Source organism: Centroberyx gerrardi, chromosome 12 (genome assembly GCF_048128805.1).
Source record: "Centroberyx gerrardi isolate f3 chromosome 12, fCenGer3.hap1.cur.20231027, whole genome shotgun sequence".
Taxonomy (NCBI): domain Eukaryota; kingdom Metazoa; phylum Chordata; class Actinopteri; order Beryciformes; family Berycidae; genus Centroberyx; species Centroberyx gerrardi.
In genome coordinates this window covers 4,488,124-4,500,571 of record NC_136008.1, presented here as the reverse complement: position 1 = coordinate 4,500,571, position 12,448 = coordinate 4,488,124, and the positions used below count along the sequence as shown (strand labels likewise).

Below are 12,448 nucleotides of genomic sequence, written 5' to 3'. Positions count from 1 at the left end.
GGAAACGGCACCGAAACCCAGTGAGGTGCAGAAACCCCACACACACCTGGAGCTAAAAGCAAGTGCTGCTGTGCAGTGGTGCATTGCAGAGTATTATTGTGTAGCCTGGCATAGCTCAGACTCTTTCCAGTCATTTTGCAAGGCTGAGCTAGTACGCCTAAAGAGCACTGTATGAAAGTGACCATACCCAAGAGCAGAGTTTCATTTGGACAAATAGGATGAATCGACAGTGTCTCAATACCCTGTAAAGTGTCTTTTAACGGCTGGTAACTTGTCTGTAGGTTACCAATTAAAAAAACAACAACTTTGTCTGTCAAAATAGATTCTGACAAGCATAATTTGAATATAATAGTGGTGGATTTGTGTAATCACATCTTTGGTTTGCCTTCTCAAAATGACTATCTCATCGATTATTGTCATCATGGATGTAAACTCACAAAATCTGTTCCGTGTGCACTATAGAAAATGTGAGTTTCTGAATTCCAGTACATGCACAAGGCTTATTAGATGTCCAAGAATGCCTGTGCAAAAGTTCAAAGTAAAATATTCAGTTTTTGGTGTGCTGTCGTCTGAAGAAATGCCTTGTATCAAAAATGATACATCAGGCTTAAAGGGATTGGGACGCTCTTCTCTGTTGCAGCCCCACTTTGTGATTTAGGCTGATAAGACGGGTGAGTTTCTATATAAAAATCTTGTGCAGCTTTAAAACCGAATACATAATTAAATGACTTGAATATGTTTTTGTGATGATAGCTCTGCCCCCCCCCCCCCCACCTTTCTTCTCCCCAGTGAAGGGCACCAGGTCCGCCCGGTCCTCGTGCTCCAGCGCCTCCTTCTCCAGGTGGTCCATCAGGGCGTCGCGGTCGTACGGCCCCGTCGGACTCTTCTTGGTCTGGTCACGCTGCCGGAAGCCAGCTGGCAGCATGGCATTCTGGGAGAACAGGAGGTCAAAGGTTATGTGGAGACTGGGGAACAGGGAGACTTGAATCATTCTTGTTTTACTGCCTGGACAAATTGACTTTTACAGACTGGATCCTCAATATTTTAGACTGAATAATCAGCTACAGGTAAAGCTTTCTTTCCCAAATGGGTGTATAACATTTTAAAAATGAACTCTTCAGTTATTGACGTTTATTTTAATCTGCTTGGAGTACCAAATGGGTGGAGTCTGTCCATTGTGGTTTAACTAATAAGACTACTTCTGCCTCTAGAGCTGCTCTGCCCCAAGAAATGTTTGTATAACTAAAACCATGTAAACTGTGCATTTACATGGTTCTGCAGTGGGGATAAAAGGGTTAAAGTGGTTTACATGAAGTACCTTCTTTCGCTTTGCCAGTGTATTTGTGTTTTTGCATTTTGTAATAGTCTATAATGTAGAGCTGTATTAAATAATTAATCCAGAACTGACCAAATGTATCACAAACTTTTGGTCACTAAACAGTGAACCCACAGCACACTGGCGAAAGTGATCAGTAGTCGACCACCTGCAAGGCAAGACAAATCAAGCGCTCCTCTGTACCTCGGGGTCCATCTCCTGCAGCTCATACTCCAGCCGATCCAGCTCCTCGGCGCTGAGGCCCTTGAGGATGGCATCCTCGTCGATGTCCCTGGGGTCCGACATGGCTGCTCACATACACACACACTCACTCACACACACCGCTACACACACCCCTGGGCGAGAGGGCACTGTGAGGGAGAGAGAGAGAGAGAGAGGGAGAGAGAGGAGGGGTTTGTTGGAATGGTTTGACCCAGGCAGTATGAGTTGCAGTGAGGTTTGTTACGGCATCTTGTGAGGGACAGACAGGCAGCTGTTCGTGTCCACAGTGTGAAATGAGCCAGTGACATTTTTAGTTTACTTTAGTTTTGTTTATTTGCACATATTAAAAAGCAAACAAGCAAAAAAAAAAAAAAAAAAATACATTAAGAGAATTACCAAAGAAAGAAAGGGAAAGAAATGTACATGTGCAGGTGAGGTAAAAAGCCCAAGATGAGCTAATATCAAAACCTCACCGAGCTTCTACTAATTAAGTTACAAACACTGAAAGTTCATTTTAAGTAAATGCAAAACACATTCACTATTGTAGGATTTAACTGAATCTACTGATTCCTCCTTGATATCATCACAATTTCCTTCATAGCGTAATATTTATGACGTTTGTCCTCTCTTGTTTTTGTCTCTGTTTATGTCCTTTGTTGCTCTATAAAACACTTGAGCATGAACCTGATCGCTTATATCGATTTGCAAATACTGTAAATACGTTTGACTCGACTTTGCCTGACATAGTCTTTGACCTACTTCAATGATTGACCTACTGCATGATTTTAACTTGTAGTACAAGGCTTCCCATACTTTTTTATGTCAATAACTCCTAAATAGATGCAGGTAAAGCCACAGACCCCTGTTTGGTAAGACTGTGTCCCAGGAGCCCCATCTGAGGAGATTTTTGTTGTTAGGTGTGATTTAGAATTTAGAATTTAGAATTTAGAATTTAGATTGCAGTTGGGGAGATTGAAAGCTCTGATCAGAATAGTCATTTGTTAATAATTTTTACATTGAGTTCTTTGGACTAGCTTTGACTAAATGAAATAATATACATCTAACCAGTCCTTAATTTACCTGGGGACCCCCTGCAGCCATCTGAAGGCCCCCTGGGGGTCCCCGCCCCCCACTGTCCTTGCAAACCAGTTTGATGATCTTCATTGAGCTTATCGGCTCGCCTATCCAACGCGCTGCAATAATGTGACGATAATAATAGATGCATTTCCAATAATAAATCCACAATACTCAGGACAGCGGGGTCCGTATAAATACGCCGCACCAATCTCCAGGTCACATGTTCTGCTGTTATATAAGCTCTGTTTTCACCTTAAAGCGGAAGAGAGGTGAACCACCGCCCACTGATGCCCTGCAGTGTTCAAAGGCGACCGGGGAGGAGAGGGGGAGCGAGGGAGAGGAGTGAAGAAAGTGAAAGAGAGAGAGAGAGAGAGAAAGAGTGTGCAAGCTCTTTGTAACTCTAAACCCTTAGCTCACCACACAGCGACTAAGAATAGCAGAGTAGAGAGAGAAGAGGAGAAGAGAGGAGAGGGGTGGAAAGTGCAATCCCTTATTTATCACTGACGGACATTCAAACAGTGCGTGGACCCACCCTAAACTTGACTGCACCCACTGATGAGAAGGCACACACACACACACACACACAGAAAAAAACACAAAACAGCCTCTGATACACCAAAGACCGCTGAGTTTGAACCACGCAGCAGAAGCCCGGGGCGCTCTGCTATACAAAAACCTGAGCACACCAACTAGGAAATACCACAACGATAGCATATGTATACCTCAGGGCGAAACTGTTGACTCACTGTTTGAGTAATGCAGCGATCAGGTTCGAGGTCAAATATTTTCATATTCAGTCCAGATTCCATCCCAACTTGGCCGGTGTAGAAAATCCATTACAATTCAAGTCACGCAACATACTTTCATTTAACCAACCAGCTTGTATGATGTCAACAACCATTTACATGATTCTGCAACGGGGACAAGAGTTCAAGCATTTTATAGGAGGTAACTTTCTGCATTGGTGGTATAACACAATTTTGCATTTGAATTAATTAAATGAGCATTAAGTAAGCTATGACCTTATTAGTGGTGACCAGTAGGAATTACAACTTTTCTCCTCCTACATAAAGTCCCCTTTATTTACGGTGGCCTGTAATTGACAAACAATAATGTCTAAGTCTCAACTCAAATCCCAAGTCTGTAATGTAAATTGCCAATTCAAGTCCAAGTCAAGTCCATGTTATTAATGTGAAGTCTCAAGTTTAAATGTAGAACAGCAAGTCAAGTCAGAACGAATCAAGAGTCCAGTATCAATTTAATATCTTAAAGAAAACTAAATATCTAGGACTTTTCAATGCAATATGGTTTTAATAGGATAAAAACTTGGTAAGAGCGTCATGAGTTTGATTTCTATAATCAGTTTCAACTTCAATAAATTCAATCATTCCATACAAATTCAGAAAACAGAATTTAAATTCAGTCATCTGCTGGAACAAATCTCATCACTTTCAATCTAAGTCATTTACACAAACACAAGATCTTTTGTCAAAACTTTTTCAAGTCATCAAAGTATCAAGTCAAGTCAAGTCTCAAGTCTTCTCTTCATGCCTCAAGTCAAGTCTCCAGCAATTAAAACCGTGACTTGAGCCTGACTCGAGTCCAAGTCATGTGACTCGAGTCTCCACCTCTGTTGATTAGAGCAGAGATCCAGCAGAAACGTCTAGTGAACAAGTGATATATCACCATGCTAAATACTGGAATAATAATACTGCTTTGTCATTTGGTTTTTTGGCTTGAGAACGAGGCTTTTTAGCCTTCGTAGCTGAAACAACTTGCAATGCCAGACTGGGAGTGTCTAGAAATTACAATGGATGAGGAGTTTTTGTTCCAAAACAGAGTACGGGCTGGAAAGTGAGTTTTGAAAGCCAGAAATCTCAGCATCTGATGAAGTAACTGAGTCACTGGTATTGATCAACAACCCTAAACCCCCCCCCATACAGATGTATTATGGTTATTTTCTATGGGGCAGTAAAAATCTTACTTACTGCCCCTTTAATGTCCTGTAATGTAGAACTGAATCAACACAACATCCATTTGTTTGTGTAGCGTTGTGTGTGTGTTTGTGGTGTCAATGGATCAAGTTCCTGTTCCTGTATAAAGTCAAGGTCTTATAGATCAGAAAACCACAAACAAATGATCCAGTTTCCTTGACAACGGTGCAGAAGATCGGTTACGATGGAAATGGCACCGGGACCGCAGTCCTTTCTGGCCTTGCTGGTCCTTTTAAGTACCTGTTAATTAATTGATGGTGTCAGGCTTGAAGTCATTCTATTCTATTCTATTCTATTCTATTCTATTCTACTCTATTCTCCGTGCCATGTGTTGGTTTGCTCCAGTGACACACAAACAATGTGTAACCTTGTTCCTGTCAAGGTAACACCTGTGTGCTTCGTATCACCGATCAGGTTACACTGTAAAACTTTATTAGAGGGGACACACACACACACACACATACACACACACACATACACACACACACACACACACACACACACACACACACCATATTGCTGATACAACGTGTGACCTCGTGATCACAGATACATTTTGATGGAAGTAGTATTGTCTTTCAGGGAACGGAGAATGCACATTGAGTGTGTTTGTTTGTGTGTGTGTGTGTGTGTGTGTGCATGTGTCCAATTTTGTGTTTTTATCAATAATGTAAAATGACTACCGAGACTGCCAAATATTGATCCTGAAATGTTTTGTTTTGCCTTTTTAGTGCATGAATCATCACTGTCTAATCAATCAAACAGCGTGTCTGAGAAAAATGCTGGATAGAGGAGAAATGGTGTAAAAAACAAACAACCTAACAGGGATTGTACTGAGTTTCTATCCCAAGTTTATGTGTCTGTGGCAACTTTTCAACATGAGTGTTTGTATGTGTGAATAATAATCTGCAGTATGTTTGCACTGAGGGAGGCTCAAAGTTAGAGGAGTGGCTTTGTGACTGAGAATTTAAATCCCAAGACCGGCTGGGAAAATCCAGGTGGGGAAAGTGACTGAGAAACACTTTCCTCACAAACTACTGTCAAGTTTCCCTTGAGCAAGGCACTTGCTGCATGTTTCATGATTTCAAATCTACTGTGGCCCAGGATAAGAATAATGCTCTTCGTGAATGTTTTGCAAATGAATGTAGTTTAGTTTAAAGGATATTTATTGAATGAAGACTTAGTCGTCACAATACTGGACCCTGATTGGCCGACAGCGGCAGCTCCTCTAATTCAGATGAGGTAAACCTGCTGAGTGGAGGCTTTTCCAGTTCAAATGCTGCAAACTGGCCTGATTGGACGGATTTCAGTAATTGTTTAGTGAGGGAGCCAATCAGGAGCAAGTCCAGCTGTGATGTGTTTCCTGTAGTTATATTGAAACTGCCTGGAAAAAAGGATGGATTCTTGAAAATGCAATAACTTTAAATTTAACCACCCAGAAAAAAAAAAACCCTCTAACAATGTCTTCATTAATCTTTGATCACATATGTAAATAAGTAGAGGATCATTTGAACTCCTATAATAGGCCCCTTTAACCCCCAGTTGCTCCATTGCACTTCAAACAGCAGACTGAATGTTTTAAACCAAGTTCCCTGGATAAATGCAGGTTAAAATCATGCTCCTGGGTGTGTGTGTGTGTGTGTGTGTGTGTGTGTGTGTGTGTGTGTGTGTGTGTGTGTGTGTGTGCCTGAGCTCCGCTGGCGACGCCGTGCCGCTCTAATGCGTAAAGCCAGTGACACAAACACTGGATCACACAGCTGAGTGTCGAGGAAGATGGAGCAGATAAAAAGGAGAGGGGAAGGAGACTGCAGCCGAGATAAAAACACCTCAACTCACTTTACCAGCATTTATCCAGGAAAGAGTTTAAATCTTGACATATGGATATCTCAACTTTTCACATTACCATAAAACCACTATATATGGTAGTTTAAACAGTACACAGTCCCCTCCCGTGGTGGAGGGGAGCGAAAAGAGAATTTCTCCGAAAGTTATATTTTTATAGTAATCAATGAATGTATTAATAGTAGTCATTTATTCTTTATTTCCTTGTAAAGCTTCTATTTTCTATTGTTCTGTTCCTATTGGCAGTTGTTTTCCATGCAGTGATCTCCAACTTGGGTTCATAGTTTACCAAACTTTTAATTTACCGCTTATCACACACACTACCACTTATAACCTTTATGGGTACATGAGCCCATAAAGTCCATAAATCAAAGATTAAGAGAAGCTTAACTAGTACAGAATAAAGTCTAAGGTCCTATTTTTCTTCATTTGAAGGCAGTAATGGATCCCAGAATTCCCCTACCATCGAAGTGGGGGGTTGCCCTGCTTTAAAGAGCTGCAAACCCTGTACCTGATGCCACAGAGCGGCTTGTGAAAAGACTTGAGTAAGATGTGGACGCGCCACGGGGCTTCATCCAAACACGGCTCTTGTGATTTGCCTGCAGCCAAGCCTTTGAGCCGTGGTTATTGTTCGTATAAATACACGGCTGCTTTACGACACTTTGGTTAAGAGTGTAAGCTTAGACGACTGAGTACCAACGGCCGCCTGTCAATTAAAGGCAAATGAACGGCCACGGTGAACATAATACTTTTACAAATACAGTTTTAGAAAGGGATTACGCTGAGGTTGATACGGCAGCGCTGTGGCAAGACCTGGTGACAGCACATTGCCTATTCTGCTATTGTATAGAGAGACAGAGCATTGAGGCCTAACCACAAATCCAGACTGTGCAAAGATATTTCAAAAATCCCAGAGGGAATATTGAGTTGTTGTCAGCAGCATAATAAGATACAACATAGTAAAGATAAAAGAAATAGATAAATGCAAACAATATAGAGAATCAGTAGAAACATGGCACTGTGACAAGGCAGCAAATCCACATACTGGAATATTTCACAGTGATATTTCCAAATAAATATAGGCTAAACTTCCTAAAGGAACTTCTATCAAACTACATGCAGAAAGGTAAAAAAGCAGACGAAGAAGACCAAATGTGTTTTCATTTGTTGTGACATTTCATTTAGCGTGTCCCATGTTCCAGGAAACTTCGGCCTGCACTGGAAACAGACTGGGCGTATGTGAATGTGCATCTGTCCCCCAGAAGTCCCAGTGGGGTTTCTACACGGACCAAAACAACGCCGTCACCTGCCACCGCCAGCTGGCGCCGCACGCTTCTTTTTCCAGACGAAATTTCAACAACCTCCTGCACCTGGGGCTGCTCTCTCTGTGTGGGATTCCCCGGGGAAAGATAGTCTTTTCAACACTACACCATACAAGCCTGACACAATACTAACCTGACACTAATCAGACATTAGTTAAGCCTGGTTTAATCAATGTCTGACTTTTATTGGATATTTTATATGCTATATACTGCAGCTGAAACTGTCCCAATTCAAATTTATTCCCTCACATGTGACTCGGATCTTTTTCTAATCAGTGTGAACAACAAAAAGCTGCATGGAGTCGCATTCTTTTGATTCTGATCTGGATCAAATGGATATGTGATACAAAATCAGACCCTGAGACATTGCGACCTACATGTAACTTGTATTTGAATAGTCAAATTGGAATTGGTCAGTGTTGCCATGACAGTACGCCATTCAACTGAGACAAATGTCATCACTTTGGAGTATGGAGGAAATGAGACACAACAATGGAAAGAAAGACAAACAGCAACTTGACTGGTATTTAGGGAGACGCCTCAGTTCAGTCAAAACTCACAGGCTCATAGTATAACCCGAAATGTGTTCAAAACTATTTCAAGTGAACTAAATATTGAATGTTGGAGTCCCTTTCACGCTAGCTAGTAGGGAGTGGGAGAGGCGTAGTTACATAAAGAAATGTGATGTCTTCTGTTGTTTATTACTCTGCTCATGTGTGTCTTTTTGACATCGCAGTCAGTTCATATTTCTGTAGGATATGGGTTGCATCCTAGAAAAAATATGAACAGTCATTCAAGAAATTTGATATGACAAGCAATTTGAAATTGAGCACGAAGTCCTGTAGTGTGAACATAGCCTTAATTGTTTTGAAAAGGGCTGTACAAACAAAGTTAAACAAGTTTATGCTGGACAACTATCCACTTCTAGCAATGAAACTCAAGTGTGCATCAAACAAGTTGAGTAAGGCTTCAGTTCATTAACACAGATGTGATGGTGCAATGTACCGGGCAGCGTCATCCTCAATTAGAATTAGAACGACGAAAATCACATGTGACGTTGCAATCAGTGAAGTCAGTCAATCAAACTGAACCTGTCAGCAGGATCTCCAATAGGAACTGAGGCTGCTGCTCTAACTGCTCTCTATGGTGAGTGATCCTTACATCTCACACCACCTGTTGAGTTCCTATGAGCAGGTGCATGCAGACTGCATAACGAGGAAGCATGTATGGGTTGAGCAGTGCTTTCGGTCAAAACCCTTAAAGTATTCAAAGATTTCTGCTCTCTCTGCACGGCTCAAACTTTGGTTTGTTTCACTAAAGTGAAATGGCACCGGTCAGGCATTTGAAGAATAAACCGACTGTAATCTCTTGGTCTGTGAAAGAAGGAAAAAGTAGAAGATATGTGCACTTGTGGCAGCATTTCTTATTCTTATGGCAGCTTTGTTCTCATCCATTAAATGTCAATAGGAAAATGAATAGATGGAGAAATCCCATGTGCCTCTGTCCCGCTCCAGTAGCTACACTCCAGTCCAAAACTAGAAGCTCTGACCTACAGAGGCAAACAGCAACAACTTACTGTGTGTTTTATTGGCCAAACACCATGACAGAGGTTTAGATTTCATATTAACACAAGTTATACATCCATAAATGCTCTTAAATGATAGAACCGAACCCTAACCCTAACCCTAACCCTTCTGTGCCAACAATTTATTTTTTTGATCAGAGCAGAAGACTTTCATTTCTGTCATTTCTGCTCACACAGGTACTGCTCTTTGGTTTTGTAGGGTATTGTTTGGCGTTTTAATATCAGGTGTAGAGGCTTTTAAAGAAGGAGCCCGAAGCGACCAGGCAGCCACTGACGGGTCAGAAGATTTCTCGCCCTCCGCGGGTCGCCGTCTCCACCTCTTACCGCCCAAGTGTAAAATTCCAAACCAGCCCCCAGCTTAATTTTAGCTTCACAAGTCAGCTACTTCCAGCCGTGTAAATCTTCCCCAGCTTGGGTTGCGCCTTCACCCTGCAGCCACCATTTCAAGGCCTAAGAACAACTAGTGTGGCAGTATTGGATAGGTCGCCCGCCAGAAGGGACGTTTACCAAAAAATGTGCATGAGTGACGATATTAATTCAAATTTCTTGAGACTCTTTTGGCACTTTAGACACTGTTAAAAACTAGCAACAAGTGGGAATGTTTTCCAACGCACACAAACTGTTTACAGGTGGCATATCCCAATGAAAGAGACATCTTATTCTCACAAATGTCCTGTGATTCAGCTGAACGTGCCCTACATCTGAAGTATATCCACATCTAGAGCAAGAGGAGGCACTTTATCCTTCTCTTTACCACAAATCAGCCATCAGGCCCCCAAAAAAGACGACTTGATCCATCGACACAGCTATTCAAATGTCAGGCGATCCAGTATCTTAACCTGGAGGGGATGTGCAGTAAGGGAAGGAGGTGAAGAGACTCTCCCTCCTCCCTGCTTTCCTAACTCTACAGCCCTCTGAGACAACATCTCACAATCCCCTGCGAGGAATTAACTGCACAGCGATGGACGGCGATTAGATGACTTAACTCCCTCCACATACCAGCCGAATAGCTTCATTTGAGTGACAACATTTCAGTTTAGGCTGTCACTCAGCAGGCTCTGCTGCTGGGGGGAAAAGCCTCCCGCACAAAAAAAACAAAAACAGTTTGAGAGTTCAGTACCGGGTCTGCCAGAGACAGCACACAAACCAGATGCGAGTCCAGCATCAGCCTGACACTGATTGGGATTAATTTGCACCAAAAAGCAGCCAAGTTATTCTGCTGAACAATGATTCACCCGCGTCCTCGTTCACCCACCCGGCCGCTCCGTCCCGCCTCACACACACAAACACTCACAACAGGCACAGTTGAGGGAATGTGGCCCCCCAAACAGGCAACCCAGAGGGGGAGATTAGAGAGCAGGTCACCCCCCAAAGTCGGCAGGATCCCCCCAAACTGAGAGAGAGAGAGGGAGAGAGAGAGAGAGAGGGAGAGAGGGAGAGAGGGAAGCGGCCTCCCACCTACCTTCACAGAGGCGCAGTGCTGGAGCCCCTCGGCAAGGCAGAGCCTGCAGTTGGAACCAGAGAAAGTTGTTTCTCTTTTTTCTTTCCCCCCTCCTCTCACCGGTTTGGCTCTCTCTCTCTCTCTCTCTCTCTCTCTCTCTCTCTCTCTCTCTCTCTCTCTCTCTCGTCCCCCTCCTCTCCCCTCCCCTCCTCTCTCTCTCTCTACCTCTCTCTACCTCTCTCTCTCCCTGGTGTGCCAGGCTTTAGGGCCGGCTCTGCTGAGACAGGGATATTGGCGGCACTTTGAGAAGTCAGCGTTTTATTATTTTGGCTTTGGTGGAGTGAGTCGCAGAGAGAGAGAGAGAGAGAGAGAGAGAGAGAGAGAGAGAGAGAGAGAGAGAGAGAGGGGTAGAGAGACATAGGGAGAGAGAGGGGTAGAGACAGAGAGAGAAGTGGGGCATGAACTCATGTTCATCAGTCACTCAATTAAAACTGGGTGAAGTCACATGTGGGCAGGAGTGACATCTAGTGGTTTTAGTTTGCACCTTCATTAATGTTCACTTCAGTTGCTTCAAAACTCTTTTCACCATTTTGCTTCCTTACCTTTCAAAAGTTACAGTTTTTTTCCCCTCTTCTCTCACGCTAATTCAAAACCTCATCGCATATTTATTTTTGAGACAAAAAAAAAGTTGGCTGAAACCTATCAATCAATATTTCAATAAATGATAGAAGATTCCACCCACAAAAATACTTCAAGGTCTTTTAATAGCCAATGAACTTAAATGTACGACCTGTATGAGCTGTATACAAGAAAGAAAACTGCAACTGTTTTTACTGTTTTTATTGTTTATGTTGTTTACAAGGTCTGTATTGACTGTCTTGTCTTGTTCAAGATCCTGCTGCTTGTCTATAAGGCAGTAAATTACCTTCTTTTAACCTATGAACCGCTCAGGCCTCTAAGGTCATCTGGCTCTGGCCTTTTAGCTCTTCCTACAGTAGAGAAGAGAGAATTCCCGCACACTGTCCTTTTACTTGCAATAAACTTTATTACTGATACGACGCTTCGGTCCTTAGACCTTCATCAGGTAAAACTGAGGAACAAAGAACATTCCAGACAGATATAGCCAACACCTCCTGTCAGGCAATCAGTCCCACAGTCTGTGTGCATTTAGCCAATTAGAAGGCACAACCAACCCACCATCAAAAAGGACGTTCCACAATCTATGATGGACGGCAACTACATCAATTTATATACAAACATTAAATCATATAGTTAAAGTTGAAAACAAGTAATCCAAAATCATCTCTTCCATAATGACAATAATAATATTAGGCTAATGGTAAATCTCAGGGTAACATTATCATAATTTCACTGTTTAGGCTACCCCATAAATATACCTCTAAATAGGCAGTAGGTTACCACAATACAAAATTTTACATAGCCACATTCAATCATATAATAGTAGAAATAGAAAATAGGGGGGAAAAAATAAATTTAATTTTTTTTTCCTATTTTCTATTTCTACTATAGAGGTATATTTATGGGGTAGCCTAAACAGTGAAATTATGATAATGTTACCCTGAGATTTACAAATAGCCGAATATTATTATTGTTGTTATGGAAGAGATGATTTTGGATTCATTGTTTTCA

The 12,448-nt window shown here is 42.1% G+C and overlaps 1 protein-coding gene across 1 annotated transcript in view; it reads right to left on the bottom strand.

The window, feature by feature from the left end:
• Positions 1-10,926, bottom strand: part of tmod4 (tropomodulin 4 (muscle)) — a 21,645-nt gene extending 10,719 nt beyond the window's left edge. Inside the window, exons 1-3 of the mRNA XM_078287183.1 lie at positions 10,820-10,926; positions 1,520-1,686; positions 775-931 (exon numbers count right to left, since the gene is read on the bottom strand). Coding sequence (XP_078143309.1) covers positions 775-931; positions 1,520-1,621 — 259 coding nt within the window. The 5' untranslated portion in view covers positions 1,622-1,686; positions 10,820-10,926. The remainder of the gene's footprint in view (positions 1-774; positions 932-1,519; positions 1,687-10,819) is intronic.
• Between the last annotated feature and the right edge of the window lie 1,522 nt (positions 10,927-12,448).